The sequence below is a fragment of the Camelus ferus genome, chromosome 23 (genome assembly GCF_009834535.1).
Source record: "Camelus ferus isolate YT-003-E chromosome 23, BCGSAC_Cfer_1.0, whole genome shotgun sequence".
Taxonomy (NCBI): Eukaryota; Metazoa; Chordata; class Mammalia; order Artiodactyla; family Camelidae; genus Camelus; species Camelus ferus.
The window spans coordinates 9,781,918-9,801,245 of NC_045718.1; the positions used below are offsets into that span (position 1 = coordinate 9,781,918).

Consider the following 19,328-nt stretch of genomic DNA (forward strand, 5'->3'; position numbering starts at 1 on the left):
CAGTAACCTGGGTTTTCCCCAGATCTGGTTCCCCACTTAGAGTGGCCAAACAGAAGCAAGCCATCCTCTCTCTCTTCAAGTGTAGTGAGCCTTAAATTGAGCGGAGCACGGGTCTCTAGGGGGAAACCAAGTGATCAGCAAAGCACTCAGTCAGCCCCTGTTATTGCCCATTCGGGAGCTAGCGTTCCAAGAGTGACAGGAACTGAGAACACAGAGCATGTACATGGACATCCAAAGAAATGCTTGTGACAGTTACTGAACTTAAAGGGTTCATCTGTTTTGTAGATGAGTTCATTAGTGTCCCCCTTTTTTTTTTAGTTTGAGATTTGCAAATGTTTGCCACTATATGTAAAAACAGATTTTAAAAACCCCACAAATTTCTTCTGTATAGCACAGGGAACTATATTCAGTAGCTTGTAGTAACCTTTAATGAAAAAGAATATGAAGATGAATATATGTATGTATATGCATGACTGGGACACTGTGCTGTACGCCAGAAATTGACACATTGTAACTGTACTTCAGTTTAAAAAAAAGGAGTTCTTTTGCTAGTTGTAAAGACAAGTCTCCATATGGGAAACAGAGAACACTTTAGGAAACACACAGATAAGTGTGTTGTTGTCTTAACAAGGGTCAGTTCTGTGGCTGCTCAGGCCAGGAGATCAAAATGAATGCAGAGATCTGGAGAAGATTCAGAGAAAACCGGAGGTTTCTAAGGATGTGCAGGATTTGAATATACATAGTAATTAATAAACTGTTAGAAAGTACCTTGAAAGATCTTTATTCATGCCTACTACTGTAATCATGTCATAAAAGAAGATAATTTAAATACTAGAGGACTCAGGTCTTACAACTCCACATTATTATTCTAGACATTAGTTTCCTGTACAAAACATGAGGAAACTGTTGAGATCTGCCTCGTCCAATATAGTAGCCACTAGTCACCGTAGCGTGACTTTGAGCACTTAACATGCGGCTAGCTAGAGCTGAGATGTGCTGTAAGTGTAAAACGCACGTAGGATTTCAGACTTGGTATGAAAAAAGATGTAAATATCTCATTAGTTTTTAACCCTCATTACACATTTGAAATGATAATTAGTTATATTTGGTTAAATGAAGTATATTATTAAAGTTAATTTTGCCTGTTTATTTATAATTCTTAATTTAATTTTTAATTGCACTTTTCACTGGAAGACCTAACATTACCTACATGTTGCATATTGTACCTCTGTTAGATGAGGCGGGTAGAAGTGCTCACTGTTTGAAGTGTCGTCCACGGACACGCAGCATCAGGACCCCTGCAGCTTATGAGAAATGCTGGCTCTCAGGCCTCACCCCAGAACTGCTGAGTCAGAGAATCAGCAGTTTCCCCGAGACCCTCGTGGTTCATCTGAATGATAAAGTTTGGAGAGTGCTTATCTAGATACTTCTTAAGTGCTTCTTTTTTATGATTCTATATTCCTTTTTTAATTTTTTGCCTGTCATGCTTTTTTTTAATTAAAAAAAATTTATCGATGTACAGTGAGTTACAATGTGTCTGTTTCTGGTGTGCAGCACAGTGTCCCAGTCATGCATGTACATACATATATTCATTTTCATATTCTTTTTCATTGAAGGTTAATTATTACAAGACATTGAGTATAGTTCCCTGTGCGAATCTATATTCTTTTTTATTTGGATTTTTTTTTTCAAACAAATGTTTTGAAGTCTTCTTGGCATCCTCATCTACCACATATTAGCTGCGTAACTTTGGGGAATTTATTTAACATCTCTGAACCTCAGTTTCTACGTATAAACTGGATATAATACCTCCTACCCCATACTTTTCTATAGGAAAGACTTGAGACATTTTTTCCTGGGACCAATAGATTGGAGGCATTTTAATAATATGAATAACAAAAATTAGAAAATTAGATTATTCTAATTTTTCTCATTCTCATATTGTCCATACTATTTTGGTGTATGGTGAAACAGGCTAGAGTTTGAAGGGCTGTTTTCACTTATTTTGCCAATTTTGTTAATTTTTTTCTTCAATCTTAATTGTGTACAATTACTTAAAATCTGATAACAATCCAATGGAAAATATTACAACTTTCAGGTGCTTTTTTAGAACAAAAATGTGTGTAGCTAAATTATTCTGCACAATGGTTTTATAATTAATATTGAAATTATGTCTGTTGATCAGTTAAAAAATGATGGCTTTATGGAGTGGGGAAAAACACTTCTTTCTCTTCATTTAGAACATTTTTAGCTTTACTCTGAGAACTTCAATTTGCTCAAAGGAGTTAGTAAAACATTAAGTATCCCATTAAATAAAAAGGGTCATTTAAAAGCCTGTCCTTATTAACGTGTACATGGATTGTAATAAGGTCAGAGCGTCCAGGCCTGATTAGCTTTAAATGAATTTAATGTCAAAGGAACATAATTAGACCCTCATTGAAATTTTCAATGATTGACATTCAGTAAAAATGACCTTCATGATTTGCATTATTTAGTCATGTTCTAAGGATGACAAAGGGCAGGGCACTTTCTCTGGGGTGAGTGTGTGTAACTGCAGCCAGAGGCAGGATGTCCGTGGTCCATTACCCAGCCCTCCTGATGGAGACCTGATCCCATCCAGACTGGTGCTCAGGAGGACCCAGAGGCTTCTGTTGGGGAAGCTTGGAGAGCAAAGAAAGCTTTGGAGAAGCAGGGCCCTGATTTCACCTGTGACAGTGTTAACGATGGAAAATTATATATAAGAGCACCCAGCAAGATGGCAGCCGTGCACAGGGGATTTAAAATACCCTTGTGGGAAAGTTTCCCAGTAAGTCTGTAGACTCCCGGCAGAGGAGGTGAGATGCAGGTGACACCAGGGAGCTTTGGCACAATCTTCTCAGCTGCAGCAGGGAAGTTGTGTTTCAGAGTTTGCATGTGAGTCAAGTACGGAGTCGGCGATGCTGGGCTCCTGCCTGGCTCAGGAGGAAAGATTCTCAGGAGTGTGTGATGACAGTGAACTTGTACTTCCTAGAACACAAAACGAATAACTCTTTCCAGTGTGGTAAAGTCTCATTTTCCTTGGATTGATTCATTTATTAAAAATGTGGTTACCAAGCACCACTATGCCAAGGTGCTTTGCTGGTTAGTAGAAGGGGACCAAGACGTACATGCTTTGGACCCTGCATTGAAGGAATGACTAAGTAATTACTTTATATTTAGTCAATACAATTTTTGGAATAAAAATAATATTGACTGGAGAATTATTTTATTCCAAATTTTTAATAAGGAACTTTATGTTTGTTACTATGAGGATAATAGCACAAATTGGCTGACAGTGCTCTCTCTGTTCCAAGCATTGTTGGACATTTTATGCACATTAGCTAATTTAATATCCGCAATAAACCTATGAGGTAGGAATCATTTTTACAGAAATGACAACTAAGGCCCAGAGGTGGTAACTTAATAAAGCTCTTGGCGTCAGTGAGTGGCAGAGCCAGGATGCGGACCCAGGCTCAAGTCCCTGCTCGGAAGCCCTGTGTGTACATGTCAGCTCCCTTAGAGATGAGGAAACAGGCTCCGTGACGCTGATTTTGCTGAAACCACGGATGTGGGAAATAGCAGAACTAAAACGTAAACCTCTGTCTGTCTTACCGTGAAATTGTCCTCTGGCCATTACACTAAACTGGCCTCAATTTAGAATTTAAAAATCACATCTACAGGAATAGCTACGTGTAAGAGAGAGAATGCCTAGTTTTTTAGAGGCCACGGGGAGGCAGAGGAAAGAAATGGTCTTAAAGAGCCCGTTTACTGCGTCTAACTGTTCGTGCAGACCCATCAGACTGCACATCAAAGTAAGTGATTTGCCCGCTGATTTGCTCTGCTTGGTTTTATCAAAAGAGGTGAGAGTAAGAACTTCACAGCGAGGCTTAAATGAGAATTCAGGTTTTCTTGCTCACTCATTCATTATTCATCAAATTTCTATTGATTACCTACCACGTGCAAGCCATTCTGGCTACTTCCTGAATGAAGATGTGCCCCTCCCTCCCCTGCCGGGCCCAACCCTGGAATTAAACGTCACTCTCTGCAGAAAGCCAGCCTCAGGAAAATTCAGCCAGCCCCTTTCCTCTAATGCAGTGAAATTCTCCGATCTGGAAATTTCTCCTCTATCTGCAGTAGCGCTGTGTGTAACCTCTGTTTCATTCTAAAAACAACTCATCATGGGTGATTTGAAACCTGCACATCCCAAATATTTGCTGTTTGAAATCCAAACCATGATTGAAATTGTTATGTGCTTCACCAAACTGTCAAGGGCCATCTGATTTTCCAAATTTCTGAACGGAAGAGACAATATATCTTGAGTAAAAAAATTTTTTTTCTTCGACAGCTGAATTAAACCCTCTTTTTTAAAGTCAATGGCTGTTCCAATTTATAGAAATCAATAGTGGCTTTTGAGATGTAGTTTAATGAAATATAGAAATTTATGTTAACTTTTTAACGTATCAAGGACGTAAACCAAAGTTCTGTATAAAACAGTAGACTTGGTAGTTGTTTTAATGAAAGCAAAACACAGGTACAAAGGAAGGCAGCCCGTCTTCTCCTTGTTCTTCTACAGGAAAAGGTTTTTATACGGAAGAGTTTCAGAAACCACTCAGTAAATGCTGCTGGGAATATCAAACTGTGTGCTCCCTGTTCCTCTATTCATCTCCCATTTTTATTTGGGTGAAATTAGGTTAAATGTATGTTAAAAATAGAATTAAATTTAAAAAAAACCTATGCCTTTGCATGTTTAAAAAATTGCCCTGTCCCGCAGCCAGCGTATCCTCTCTCCCATCGGAGGAAGCAGCCTTCCCAGGTCCCCACCCACATCTCAGTATTTTGAGGGAAAAACAGTAAAATACCTGCCTGGGGCAATGAGCTTAAAACGCTGTGTTGGCAGGAGGTGGGAATACATGCGTGTCTGATCTGCTTAAATGTGAGGAGTATGTAAAATTGCTAATTTAACCCAGATACGAGCAATAGCCATCGATCAACCCGCCTCCCTTCTGCTGGCAGGTTTCATTCTTGACGTTAATATCAGTAAAAATAAGGACTAGAGAGTGAGTGACGCGGGGGGAATTAGGTTAGCAAATCCTAGGAAAAGACTAAAAGTAGCAGTGACGAGAAGGCAAAATTTAAAAAAGGGGTCAGTCGTTACCCCTACAAACACGCACGGGTACATACACTCATGCAAAGTTTACACAGCAGGGGGCGTCTTTGAGGTCAGGATCCTGGCTTTGACGATTAGCACCCACAGAGCATTCGCTGAGCGTTTGCTGGGCGTGCTCTGGGAACACACAGAAACAGCAGGTCCTCCGGGCTTCTCTAGCCCGATCACAACTCTCACTTCATGTGATACTTCTCCGAGCCAAAACATTTAAATGGTGTTCAGCATTTATAGTGAGATTGTAAATATATTCGTGTGAAAAATGAACCTCAGATTTTTTCTAAATTGAAACAATGGTCACCTTGGTTTGATCCTGGGCAAGTCCAGGTACTTGATGGAAGCGTGTCTTTGGCATTAGACTCTATATTAGTATGTGTTTCCTAAATAAAATTCCTGCAGTGAAAATGTGTTAGTAAGTGGTACTTTTTTTGGTTATTATTGTTATTGCTGTATTTCTTATTAATCCAGTAACTTTCCTGCTAAGAACTCCAGACTCTCTCTAAGCATCTTATAACAGTAAGAGCTAACGTTTATTGAGCACTTGCCTTGTGTCTGCCAAGCATTTAGATCTGGTGACTTAATCCACATGAAAACCCGAAGACGTGGATTCTGCTGCTCTATCCTCCTTTGCAGCTGAGGAAACTGAGGCTGAGCTGGCAAAGCCGGCCTTGATAGGGTGCGTCTTACTTCGCGGACTCTGTTCCTTGTCTCTCTCTGGCAAATGTCCTGTGGTTAACCAGTCCAAACGTTGCCAAAAATACTGGTAGCAAAAAAAAAAAAAAAAACCCTTTGCTGGAGCTTCCAGATTCTTGACTGACGGTTTTTAAATCAGAGAATTACCTGCCTGTTTCAAAGATGAGCACATTAAAACCATGAAGGACAAAAGAGTACATACTCTTTGTAATAATCTCTGAGGTATTGAAATGCTTTTTCCCGGAAGTCACCTTGTAGTGTTTCACTACTCTGAAATAAATATATTCCTCCTTTATACCTAAGCTAAATGACTAATATGGCTGTTTTCCAAGTAGATCAAATTATAAGAAAATACACATACACACACATCTATACACAATAACTACTACACTGTGTGCTCAACGCCTTTAAAACTGGTCAAATTAGTTTTTACTTCTCAGCAAATATATATACACATTATATATTTACATTTATATATAATGTATATTTATATTAAAATATACACACATATTTTTATCACTAGCTATACTAAAAGAGCAAAGACAAAAAGAATCACTTGCAGCCGCTGTGTGAGATATTTTATTTTCCCCTGGGCTCTCTGCAGACGTCTCCAGGAAGGCCAGGAGGCTGAGCGGCTGGGCCGCGGGGTCTCCCTTTCTGCAGCCTGGGCTGGCCCACATCCCGGTTTTGTGTGTTGGGGTTACTCGTGACATTTTCCTTGGAGGAGTTCTGCTGCCTTTAAGGAAAAAAAAGAAAAGAAAAAAAAAAAAAGTCTGAAACCCACTGTTCTAGAACTTCTTGTAACATCCAGTAGATGGCAGACTTTACTGCAGGAAAACAGTTTGGCAGCCTAGATGAACTGGTCTGAAAATATCAATTTACACGTCACAACCAGTACAGTTTTTATCCTGTATCTAAGGCTCGTGGGAAAGCCAGAAACGAAATTATCTGTGGTCATTTCTCTGGGAACTAGATTTCAACTATAATTTTAAGTAATCCTGCAAGGACTTGAAATTACTTTTTGTGTGTGTCCATGTATGTCTTTTCTAAAGCTATTATCCTTATGCAAATTACTTTATCGTTCACTGAGGGTGCACACAGTGTACTAGGTTACGATGTAGTAATGTGTACAGGACAGATTTCTTCTCAGTGTAGGTGCTCAGAACTGGAATAATCATAACCCTTACTTCATGACACTCCCTCACTGGTCTGTGCATATTCTGCTTTTATTTCCTTAGTTGGCTCCTTAATTAGTTATTTTTAATAAGGCGTAAATCACAGCTCCATTATATGTTTGAAAAATATGATTTCTTTTTTAATTTTTTAAATTTATTTTTTATTTGTGGTTTATTTATTTAGGCGAGGGAAGTAATTAGTTTTTTTAAAATTCATTTTTAATGGAGGCGCTGGAGATTGAACCACACACTCTACCACTGAGCTATACCCTCCCCGCCATGAGTTTCTTCTTGGCAGGCAAATGTCTTTGCTTGTTTAGTACAGTCAGCTGAAGCATCAGTTAATGATGCCTTGTCACAGGCTGTGTTTCCAAGAAGGCCCGTTAGCATCTCACCTGTGGACACACCCATAAACCCAGGCAGCAAACGGTACCAACAGTGCCAATGACATCATCCACCCCGAAGACCCAGGAAAAGGATGTGCTTGATAGATCATCTTGTCCAGGACCAGCACTGAAAACGTAATTCAGAGTGTACATGTCAACAAAGTGATGGAGGTGTGTGTGTGACTAAAGTATACATCTACCTATTCTGCTTTGAAAATTATTTTTATGACATTTATTCAGTAATCCTTTAAAAGTCACTTAGGGTTATGAGGGAAAGAGTCATACCCTTATTACCATCCCATTCCAGCTCCCCACTCCCAGCCTGCACCCCCCCCCCAAGATGCAACTATTTAAAACTCTTCTAAATATTTCTTACAGTTTTTATTTCTCTATTTCTAAATCATAGGCTAGGTTTCTTTTTTCAGTTTTAGATACTGGCATAATTGTTTGGAATTCTCCTGCAGTACACATGGACTGAGCTTTCCCACAGTTCTCAGTCACACACGGGCACCCACACACTCACTCCCTCAGCTCCACCTGAAAGCATCACTTTATTACTATTATTGCTATTATAGAGAATTTCCTTCAGCTCCGTAGTGTGCTATTGTGAAGGAAAAACCGGGCTGGTCTAACAAGATAACTCACAAGTCTAGGAATGTGAAGGAGAGGCTGGGCTGGGCTAACAAGATAACTCACAAATCTAAGTATCGGAATACTGATCTGAGTTCTGCTGGACTAACTTGTAAATCTAGGTTAATTAGTATTGGTTTGCTGTTCATGTTTTTTTGCTAGCCAGCTGGATTTTCAAAGATATATATCTGGCTTTGGAATGTTGGTTTGCTGCCTCCCTGCCTCCACTTTTGTGATAATGATGCTGCTAAAGCTGTTCCATGCCTATTGGCCGAATACCCCAAGCTTGTACTTAACCCTGTAAAACCTCATGTGCATGTCTTGGAGGTGCTCAGAGCTTCGGAGCAGAAGCCCCTCTGAGCCCGCCGGCGTAATACATCTGAGTACTCCAACCCTCCGAGTGGTGCTTGTTTCTTGGCTGGCCTGTCGTTTCCGTAACACTATGATTCCATCTCCTTCCTGTACAACTTACAATTTTCCCTAGAAGTAATGCCAGTGAGAGGTTTTTTATTCCCCAACTGTTCTGTTTAATTTTCCATCACTTCTCTTACATGACACTCCATGCATTTTCCTTACTACGCAACCTTCCTGGGGCCCCACGTTTTCTGCTCTCAGGACTGGTTAATCTCTGTACCCACTGGTAACACACCTGCCATCCAGGGAGCAATTGTCAGTAACATTGCTCGCTCCTTTCCTTTGCTAGATCCCCTGTACCCTGGACTCCATGCTCTCTTTCTTGCTTTACACTCTCATTTCCACGGACTGCATATTTTGAAATATCTGCCTGAAAAATGAGGATGAAAGCTGAAAATTTTAATCCCTGCATCCCTGAAAATATTTTTCTTCTCCCTTCGGGGATGATTGCTAGTTTAGCTGGGCACAGAATTCTAATTCGGGGATCATTTCCTTTCAAGAATTTTGAGGCATGGTTCGAATGTCCTCTAGCTTCCAGTGTTTCTGTCCATAAGGCGAATTCTTGTTCCGATTTCTGAGGCTTTGTGAATGAGCTGTTTCCTGTCCCACCTCAGGGATTTGCTGTGGATTTAGCTTTTCATTCATTTTCTAGGGCACTTCATACAAACTTCAAGTCTATATACTTGTTTTTAATTATAGGAGCGTTCTTTATATTCCGTCATAACTTTAAGTTCTTCCCCCTTCGCCTTCTGCCGTTGAGAGGGGAGAGGCTTGTCCTTGCAGATTCCCCGAGGTGTGCGTGCTACTGTCTCCTGACAGTCATTGATGTACAGTCTCGTATCATAAGAGCAAACGCTTCATTTTGTAATTTAAAAAATTACAGGCCTATCCTGTTAGCCACTATTGTATTCATAAGCAATATTGTGAGAAAGGAAATAAAAATAAGAGCATGATGTATTAGATGAATCCACATGGAAAAGACAGTGTTTTGTGAACTGGTACGATTGAGTTGCCAAATTGTAAAGCTTCTCAATATACACGATTAAGAAAATAACAGGGCTGGGGGGCAGGGATAGATTAGGGGTTTCAGATGAACAGATACACACTGCTGTATATAAAATAGATAAACAACAAGGACCTGCTTTATAGCGCAGGGAACTATATTCAATTTCTTGTAATGAGCTATAACAGAAAACAAACTGAAAATATGTGTGTGTGTGTGTGTATGTATGTATGTATATCTATAACTGAATTGCTTTGCTGTACACCTGAAACTAACACTGTAAATAGACCTACACTTCAATTTAAAAAATAAGAATAAAAAAAGAAAATAATGGTGCTGTGGTCATAATGTGTGTATGTTCAGGGAAAATCTATACACATGAATGTATCCGGTGAATTTGGAAAAGAATCATAGAATTATTGCTTTCCGGCAGGTTATCATTCCAATTAGAATTTCAAAAATGTGTCTCCAGAACAGAGAATCTTTCAGAAAACTGAAAATCTGGAAACTTTATAACATCTACTTCCTCGCGGTGGGGCTTAATCCGTCGTCTCTAAGATGTGCGCAGTAATGTGGCACTGCTGTGAGGGTTAGAAGTAATACCTGTGAAACAACTGAACTGCTTGCTACCAAAGTAGACTTTCAACAGTTGATGTTTTATTTTATTTTTATATTTTCATTTTTCCGTGCTTTTCTTTGTAGAGCGTCCACAGTGATTGCGATAAAGCAGTCAACAGCCAAGGTTTAGTGTTCATTCCAGTATTAGGTTCAGTTAGGCCGTATATTCAGAGACAATTTTGTATCTCATCTTCTAACACACCCCAAAACCCTCCATGAGAGGATGTGAATTTCAAAATTTCGTGTATGCGGGACAATTCAGCTGCTGCTTCAATTCACCCCGTTGCTCGACGGCACTTCCACCTGAGAAAGGAAAACGCAAGCGCTGGGAAGCTTCTCAAACCAGCCATTTTTGTTTCTCGTTAGCAGCTCTGTGAAAACAGTGACAAATCATCATTAGTGACAAAACTCATTGTTAGACGTCATTTGACGAATTCCTCATAAGAATGCAGCCAACTTTGTATTCCATTTAATGAGCGTGTCTGAAATGAACCAAGGGCGGAGAGGAGGAAGCTCTTTAATTTTATCACCCTCCATATATTCATCCTGGTTTTTTTTTTTTCTTTTTTTTATTATTATTTCCTTGCAGATTCCTTTTGCAATGAAAATGACACCGAGTGCCTCTCACATTCCTGCCAAAACAATTCTACCTGCAAGGATGCTTCAGAAGACCACAGTTGCCCTTGCGCAGACACAGCCCTTCGTTTGGGCAAAGGCTGTGATGAGGAGCCAGACCCCTGCGTCTCCAGCCCCTGCCCCGGCAATGCCACGTGCGTGAGCGCCCCCGGGGAGCGGGGCTTTCTGTGCCGATGTCCTCCCGGGTCCAGTGGCGCCGCCTGCGACACGGCCGTCGGCGCCTGCGGCGCGGGCCCCTGCCAGCACGGAGGCGTCTGCCGCCACGGCCCCGCGCAGCCCGCCTGCATCTGCCCTCCCGGGTTTGCCGGAAGCTTCTGCGAGCTGGACCGCGACGAGTGCGCGTCCAGCCCCTGCCGCAACGGCGCCATGTGCCTGGACGGGGCCAACGGCTACGCCTGCTTCTGCGTCCCGGGCTACCAGGGCCGCCACTGCGACTTGGAGGTGGACGAGTGTGTGTCACATCCCTGCGGGAACGGGGCCACGTGCCTCAATGAGATCGGGAGATACACCTGCCTGTGTCCCCGCCCTTACTCGGGTAAGTGTGCCCCCGCTTGAATCCCAGGTGACGTAAGTAGCCTTCTCGTCCACGTGACAGGAGCAGCCCTGGCCTTTTATGTCCCTTCCGCTCGCTTGTGAACGTGGCCTAGACAGGGGCTGATCAGCCGGCGGAAAGCGCACGGAGCTGCAGGGGGCCCCCGGGCGTCGCGTTCGCGCGCTGCGCCGCCGCGGTTTCGCCTGTTCCGGACGCGCAGACGCCGCCTGGAAGCAGCGGGCTCCGCGGGACCTCGCTCTCCGGCGGCTCCTGCAGGTTCCCCGTCGGAGCCGACTCCCGCCGTCCTGGCTGCGGTGCCCGCTCCCGCCGGGGCAGCCTGGGGAGGGGGCCACGGGGCGGACGGCGGAGGTGGGTGACCAGTGCTGAAGTGAACACACCGAGGGTAGCGAGGCTGACGGGGCACAGGGGATGGGAGCAGTCATGACGTCACCAATGCAGACTTCACTCTTGCAGAATCTCCTGGAAACAGCAAACAATACTCCCTACCGTCTCTTCCCGAAGTTTCTGTGGATGTTGATTTAGTGATGGGGCAACAAGGGGCGGATGCATCGCAAGGGCACCTGCTGTGCCTTGTTCTCGCGCTCAGCACCCCGCGCCCCCCTCATTGTCCCGAGTCCGCGGCGCATTTAGGTCAGTTCTGCCTGGCCACCGTCTTCCTTCCGTGGCTTTACCCCGTGGATTTTCCGTCCACTGTAAGAGGTCTTTGCTCTGTCACGTTCATTCATTCCAACTTGGGCTCACCGCTCTCCTGGCCTCCTCACTCCCAGCTCTGTGACGTCAGCTAGTGAATTAAGAAGAGGAGAACTCAGCACAGTGAATAATGGTGGCTTAATAAGCTGTCACTGGATTGCTCTAATTTTCTAAATTCTTCCCTGTGTTTCTGGGCACCCTTCCTGGCGATGAAACTCATATAGATATTAAACTAGATTTTACCTTCTCTACTACTTGATGCATCATTTATGATGGCGAAATGCTTGTGTCAAGTGGAAAATTATTTTATCGAATGCCTTTTAATTACCAATTCTATGCTAAAAGTTATGGGGCATAGTCAAGGAGCTTATGAAACAGTACTTCCATGTGAAAAACTCCTTGTTCGTATGCTATACTATCATGTCCATTCTTTTAACTGAGTTATAGCAATTGAATTTCAATGTTTAAATTTCTAACTTACTTTTTGAGGTAACTGATTCATACCATTATATGTTTCATGAATTCAGCATTATATCTCTACTGCTGTAGACATCGCAGTGTGCTCTACACCAAAATCAAGCTTATTAATTTTTGAATAAAAATAAGAAGTAACTTTTTGTGGGGATGCTTTGGGATCGCTTCTGTTTAAAATGGTCACATTTAAAAACCATTATAGCTTATTAAGATAGTATCTTCCATTTCCTGCTGCTAACACAGTGTTGTGAGTGGTGACTCAAAGGAATAGACCTGAGATCGAGTGTCTCAGCCATTTTAACAGCAGTGTTCTGAAACAGTCATCTCATTGCAAAAACACAGGTTGAAAAAATTATGTTTTATGGTGTATGCGTTTTTTACTTTTTACATTTTCATTTAATTAGATTTTAATGAACCCTTTAAGTGGTCTAAATTAAGGCATAAACGACGTCAAGGATCTATCCCAAATGTGAAATGCAGCAGAACCCCATAGGAAGGCATTTCACTGTGGAGTAAACTAATTTATACTGTGGATCCTTCGTATCTCTGGGGCCCAGTAAGGGTCAAGGCCTTCTTCTCACTGTAACAACGTCCACAATGAGGAGGCTTCCCTTTGCTCAAACCCTGTTTTGATAGTGTCCCTCCCTGTTTGAATTGTTTTTCTTTTGTTTCCCAGGAAAGCAGGCACATTTTATTATTTCAGCTTTTCAGGTGGCATATATACAATGTACCTGCAAATAGAATTTAAATGGAAGACTCTGACAGCAGTAAGAGCCAGGTATCAGCTGGTTAGGCCTGTTTAGATAGAAAGGTGTGATGGCGCCTTGATCCCAGCCCCCTCCCCGAGTAAACCAGCCTGGTCCGGGGTCTCTGGGCTCATCCTCAGCCCTGACTCAGCGGTAGTCACTCCCCAGGGTGTTCTGAACCGCAGGCGGTCAGCTTCTGCCTTTGGAGAGCCGCGTGTACCGGTGACTCTATTCACAGCCCGGCCAGGAGCCAGGAGCTAAGTGTACTTGAGCCTCATTTGGAAACTTCTCTTGCCCTGCCCCATCCTTTAGAGCCCCAAGGAGGCTTGGTTTTGTTTGTTTGTTTGGGTTTGGGCAGGGGGGCACTGTCCCATGGTTACCAGTGTTCGTGGCAACTCAGGCCAATTAATGGGAAACCCAAAGAAGGTCCAGGGGCCAGCTGGAGCGCTCAGCGTGGATGTGCTGGGCACCAGCTGGTCCAATGTCCCCAGGCATCGCGAATCCTGGAAACCGTGTTACAGCCACCGAGCTGCGGTGTGCCGCTTCCAAATTTAGAGCGATCATAAAGAACCCGGCTGACAGGAGAGAGCCCGCATTCCTCTGAGCAGCAAAGTCAGGAAATGTAATAAATTTTAAAAGACAGGGAGGTAGGAGAGGACAGAGTGGTAGCGCTCGCTCGGAGAGAGCGCGCCCCGCGGGGATCCTGCCCTGCGCCTCCCGCCCCAGCGCTGAACTGTAGAGAGGCTCCCGGGGGTCCGGAGAGTCCGCACCGCCTTGGCGCAAACGCCCGTGTCAGCTGAACGGGACAGCGGCAGACTTTTTCTACCAATAGAAATAGTAATGTAAAAGTGCCCCTACATTCAAGAGGGAAGAGCAAGAAGCATATAAAATAGTCGTAGGTAAATAAAATATGTGGTGGCATTAGATAGTGATAAATTCAGTGGAAAAATGTAAAACACAAAAAGCGGGAATTAGGGGTTGAACTCTAGATAGAATGACCTCGCTGGGAAGGCCTAGCTGAGAAGTGACACGTGAACGACGTTCGAGAGAGCGGAGGCAGGGAGTCAGGCAAACGTCCTGTGGAGTAGCACCTCTGGCAGAGGAACAGCAGGTGCAAAGGCCCTGAGGTACTTGGAATGATGGGGAAGCAGAGTAAGATTGCTGTGACTTGGGTGGGGTGAACAAGAAGGAGGCATGGGTCAGACTATTGGGGCTTGAAGGCCATGGTAAGGACTTCGGCTCTTCCTCTAAGTGAGAAGGGAAGTTGTTGGAGAGTTTTGAGCAGAGGACTGAAATGGTTCCACTCACATTTTAACAATATCTCTCTGCTTGTTACTCTGAAGACGCAGTGCAGGGAGAGGTTAGAGTAGAATTAGGGTACCTAGTGGAGATTAATGCCATAATCCAAGTAAATGGACCATATTATTTGAGAGGAGGGAGTGCAAGACAAGTATTTTAACAATAACACCTTTTTATCCTCTAAAATTTAGGACAGAAATTAACACAAAAATGTTGTGACCATGCAAACAAAATGAGAGCCCGCCTCCTGGGCCTGCTCTCTACCGCCCTCTGGTGGGAAGTCCGAATCATCCAGCCCAGGTCCGCCCTTCAGAGTATTTCTAACAATGCAGTCTTTCCAAAGTGCACACCTGAAACTTAACCCTTCTTCTCTGCATTACATGATGGATACTCATTTAAAATTTCCTGTCAGACCTTTTCCCGATAGTTTTTCGTGTTCTTTTCTGAGCTTTCTCCAACAGTCCTCACGCATTCGGATTCTAAGAGGTAGCTAACTGCGACACTGCCGTTACATTGGCGTTTACCAAAGGCATACTTTGAATTTCAGTCACTGTGGAGACTTGAATCTGGGCTTGATGTTCCAACTTTTCTAAATGTATTTTTGATCAACTAAATCACTTTGAAACATCTATGACAGATCAAATGGATAATTTAATGGTCATGAAAATAATCTAGGAAAAATTATTATATACTGTAAAGTATAAGCTTATTTCATGAGAAATAATACTATTATTACTATCATTACCATTATTACGGATTTTTTTTTCACTGAAACGATATTCCTGATTGCAAAATTAAGACAGAACTTTTGATGAACTTATATCAATTTACTGGGAATAATTATTAATAAATAGCCCATATTTGTATAAGTACACTCAATGTATGACACCAGTTTGAAGAACATTTAAATATTGATTCAATGGGTACCTATCTAGAAATCTCAAATTTTACTCACCACATAATGTCCATAACAAATATCTTTCAAACCCAAAAGGCAAATAATGTGTAACAGCCTAAAGGTAATTTTTTAATTTCACAGGTTGTATCTTTATTTTATCAAAGGAAAATGGCTGTTTTTCTATATGCTCTTAATTATGAAATTGATCAATTTTGGCAGTGTCATAGAAAGGCAATTAAACACTTGTTCAGGCTTTTGCTCAGAACTAGAGCCACTGGAAATAGTTTTTATGGAGAAATAAAGTTTCTGGCTTTTGACAAACGTTTGTTGAACGAGTGCACAAAATAACAGGTGCCGTTCGCTCAGCAAACATTTATCACATCCTTTCAAGGCACCGGACATGGTGCAAGCCCGTGGAGACAAAGATGACGAAGACAAAATTTATCCCTCACAAAATGCTCACAGCTTATTCAGGGAGGAGGCGTGTAAACAAACTTTACAATCTCTCTCTGAACAGAGTGCTAAGGAAGCACAAAGAAAGCTGCTGCTCAGAGTCAGGAAAGGCTCTAGAGAAAAAGCGGTCCATGAGCAGGGCAAAGATGCACCACGTCCAGGACGGAGAGCTGAGGCTCTTGTCCTCTGGCTACATGTGTGAATAACAATGAGCTGAACTGCAAGGGGGAAGGACCACAGAGACGTTTTAGGCAGGGGTGATGTCTCTCCCCGCGTGTTTGCATTGACTGTTGGCTGGTGGTGTAGTTAGCAGTTAGGGATGCAGCGCCCTGTCTTAAGCTCCCTCTCTCCCCGACTCCTCCTCTTCGTACCTTCCTAGCTGTCAGCAGGCTGTGTGCGTGGGTCTGAGTGAGGAGGGGCCACAGTCGTACGTAACAGTAGCATGTAACATGAGGAATGGGTGTCATGGAAAGACGTGGGAGACAAGGACCCCAGGCCCAGCTCTGAAGCTCCCTGGTGGCTGGGTACTGATAAATGACAGCAGTACTGAGCCTCTGTTCCCTCACTTTCACATATAAATATAGTAACATCGCCTAACCTCAGGGTCCTGGTGAGAATGAAACGATTTAGTGGCAGTTTTTTTCATGTGGTTTAAGGCTGTGCATATGTTGGTTGTCACTGTTTTAATATCGTCACCACTGCTGCCAGTGTCGATTCGGTTTACGCAGCGTTACCAATACTTTCTACAGGTGTCGTTTCCCTGTACTTGAATTGCTTTCTTTTTGCAAATATTAGAACCATACCCAGGAATGGGTTAACTGAGGTTGGAATCTCTGCACCCTGTTTATGAGTTTAAACTGGAATTTTATGGTATGCCGAGGCAAGAATTTAATTTCTGAAACTGCCATATCATAAATTTATTAACATTATAACATTTCAAATGCTCAGGAATAACAATTATCCTAATGAAAAGAAACACAAGAAAGACATTTGTTACGATTAAAAGATTATAATTACAGAAGCGTGAAATATATAATATTGGCATCTTTAACAGAAAATGTGAACACTAACAATTTTCCTATAATCTTCCCAAGAAACTTACAACATTAAGCAAGCTATAAACCATTCATAAAAGTGGTGTGTTTTTCAAACATAGCATCTTGGAGACCCTGAAATGGGGTTGCTCCAACTTAAACTTAGTATGTATTTTCTTATTTTTACACATAAAAAATACATGTATACGCACATCAAATGTAGGCAGTAGATTCAGGAAGTCATGCCTGTTGACCTGGAAATAATATTTTTAAAATCAAATAACGTCTTTGGACATGTTACGACATTTAAGACGGGAGGAAGAGCACAGAGATGGACTAAGAGAAAGATGGCTGGGTGAGGAAGGAGGAGCAGGTGGGTCAGAGCTGGGAGAGGGGGGAGCGCAGGGGAAGGAACCTTCCAAACACAGACGGCACCCCAGCGAGGATCACTGGCCACGAGGAAGAACAGGAAGGCGCTCCCCAGTCTCCGCCCTTAGGGCTGACCAAAAAAAGGAGCTATTCTTTCTCTTCCTAGAACAAGCTCTCGCTTCCATGAATGTTTTGAAAAGATGAGGATGAAACTGGATTAAGAACATTCTTGTTTCACAAATGATAAAAGGAGGGAACAGGGCAAAGTAGGAAAAGGATGAACGAAACGAGCAAACAACATGCTTCATATTGAAAGCAGAGGTTATTCCAGTTACGACTCTCGCTGAAAGATAACTTATAGAAACAAAAAAGATTCAGATAGCTATAAAACAAAATAATAAAATCGGTTAAATAAATGGGACAGAGCCTATTACTCGAGTGTCTCTTGTGGTTGAGGGTAGCCAGGGTCCAGGGAGAGTTCAAGGGTCATGAAGACACAAGGAATCTGCTTAATTCCAAGCCCTAGCCGACCCATAGGAGCCTATTCCACCTGGTGGCAGGTGTGGCAGGACCTCCTAAGCCGCCCGGGGATGCGCCGGTCCGGCGGCGAACATCCTCGTTGAGAGACACCTGCGCGCCTGGGAGCAAAGTGCGCGTGCGCCCCGCTCAGAGCTCCCTGAAACGGGGAATCTGCGCCAGAACCCGGTTCAGGAGAGGACGGATCCCTATGCTGGACTCATAGGGGAAACCAGGCATCTGCCAGTGTCCAAGCCCGCACCTACACAAAGGCCTGGTACCTCGGGAGCCCTGAGGCCTGGCTTGTGGGACCGGTGGCCTGGTTCCTGGAGAGGCCCGGGTCCCCACCAGGCAGCACACCCAAATGGGGTCTGTCTCCAGCTTTGCAGCTGCAGTTTCAGTTTTGTGCGGCTGCCCCTGTCGGCTGAAGTGTGCACTGCACGTGCGCGACTAACGTGGGCCACGGTAGTCCGGGGTCTGGGGTCTGCCCTGGGGCTGGGGAAGGCAGGTCGCCAGAGCAGGCCCTTGAGGGAACAGGTGTCTGCCGACGACAAGCCCTTATCCACGCCACGGTGCCCACTCGGCCTGCAGGTGCGTCTGGCGGGAACTCGCTGCCTTGCCTCAGCCAGCATGTGGTCTGGCCAGGGGCCTCCGACAGGGACTTGAGGGAACCCTCGTCTCTGGAGTGGAGTCTGGTGGGAGTAATAGAGTATTAATAATACTTAGGAATAGAAACAGTAAGCAATAATAAAATATAATAAATAGTATTAAAAATAATAAAGGGATTTTTGCATTTCATCAGTGTTAAATTCATCACTGATATTTACATTCATTTCATATACGGTAAGAAAGAAAAATTCTGCAACTAAAATATAACACAACCCCAAGACACTATTGATGGTGAAGTCCATAGTAGTGTCTAGAAGTTAAAAACATGAAGGGAGAAAGGAGCAGCCTTGGAATTGAGGAAGTTTAGTTGTCCTTCAGAGATGAGTCCCCGGTGTGTAAAGTCTACTTGAAGTGAAAGCTTTTTCAAAAGGTGTTTTATTCCTTTTTGGTATCCTTAGAAAAGGTGTGTCTAAATGCACAAGCCAGAAATCTTATCGGATGAAAATCCCAAAGATGTTCCCACTGAAAATAAAAATCCCAACTTGAATCTCTCACAGCATCTTGCTAATTATTATTATACTTGCTTGGCACTACTAATCAGAGCAGGAAGTCACACAGTCCCCTTTCCTTGCTCTTGGCTGTTACAACATCACAACTATGATGTGTATAGAACGTACTGTAAATCTGTGGCTGTCATGGAAACGTGTGTTACACGTTACACTACCTCTTTGCACGACCCTTGGTCCAGATTTGCACTGATAACTGTTGTAAAGGACACCCCATACATCATTCCTGAAGGAACCTGGAAATAGCATATGTAATCCTTATTCTAAAGGAAAACGTTGTGCATGGAGGCCTGTTAGATATTAAATATATTGGGTGGACTCTGAAACTTAGGATGGTAACCCAAAGCCAGAGAAGAATTATTTCCCAAGCGTAGACCCTGCAGA

At 43.1% G+C, this 19,328-nt stretch overlaps 1 protein-coding gene across 4 annotated transcripts in view; it reads left to right on the plus strand.

Annotated features, from left to right (window-relative positions):
* Positions 1–19,328, plus strand: part of CRB1 (crumbs cell polarity complex component 1) — a 130,767-nt gene that overhangs the window by 16,452 nt on the left and 94,987 nt on the right. For all 4 annotated transcript variants that reach the window (XM_032466796.1, XM_032466799.1, XM_032466797.1 and 1 more), the window contains exon 2: positions 10,691–11,272. In XM_032466796.1, coding sequence (XP_032322687.1) covers positions 10,691–11,272 — 582 coding nt within the window. The remainder of the gene's footprint in view (positions 1–10,690; positions 11,273–19,328) is intronic.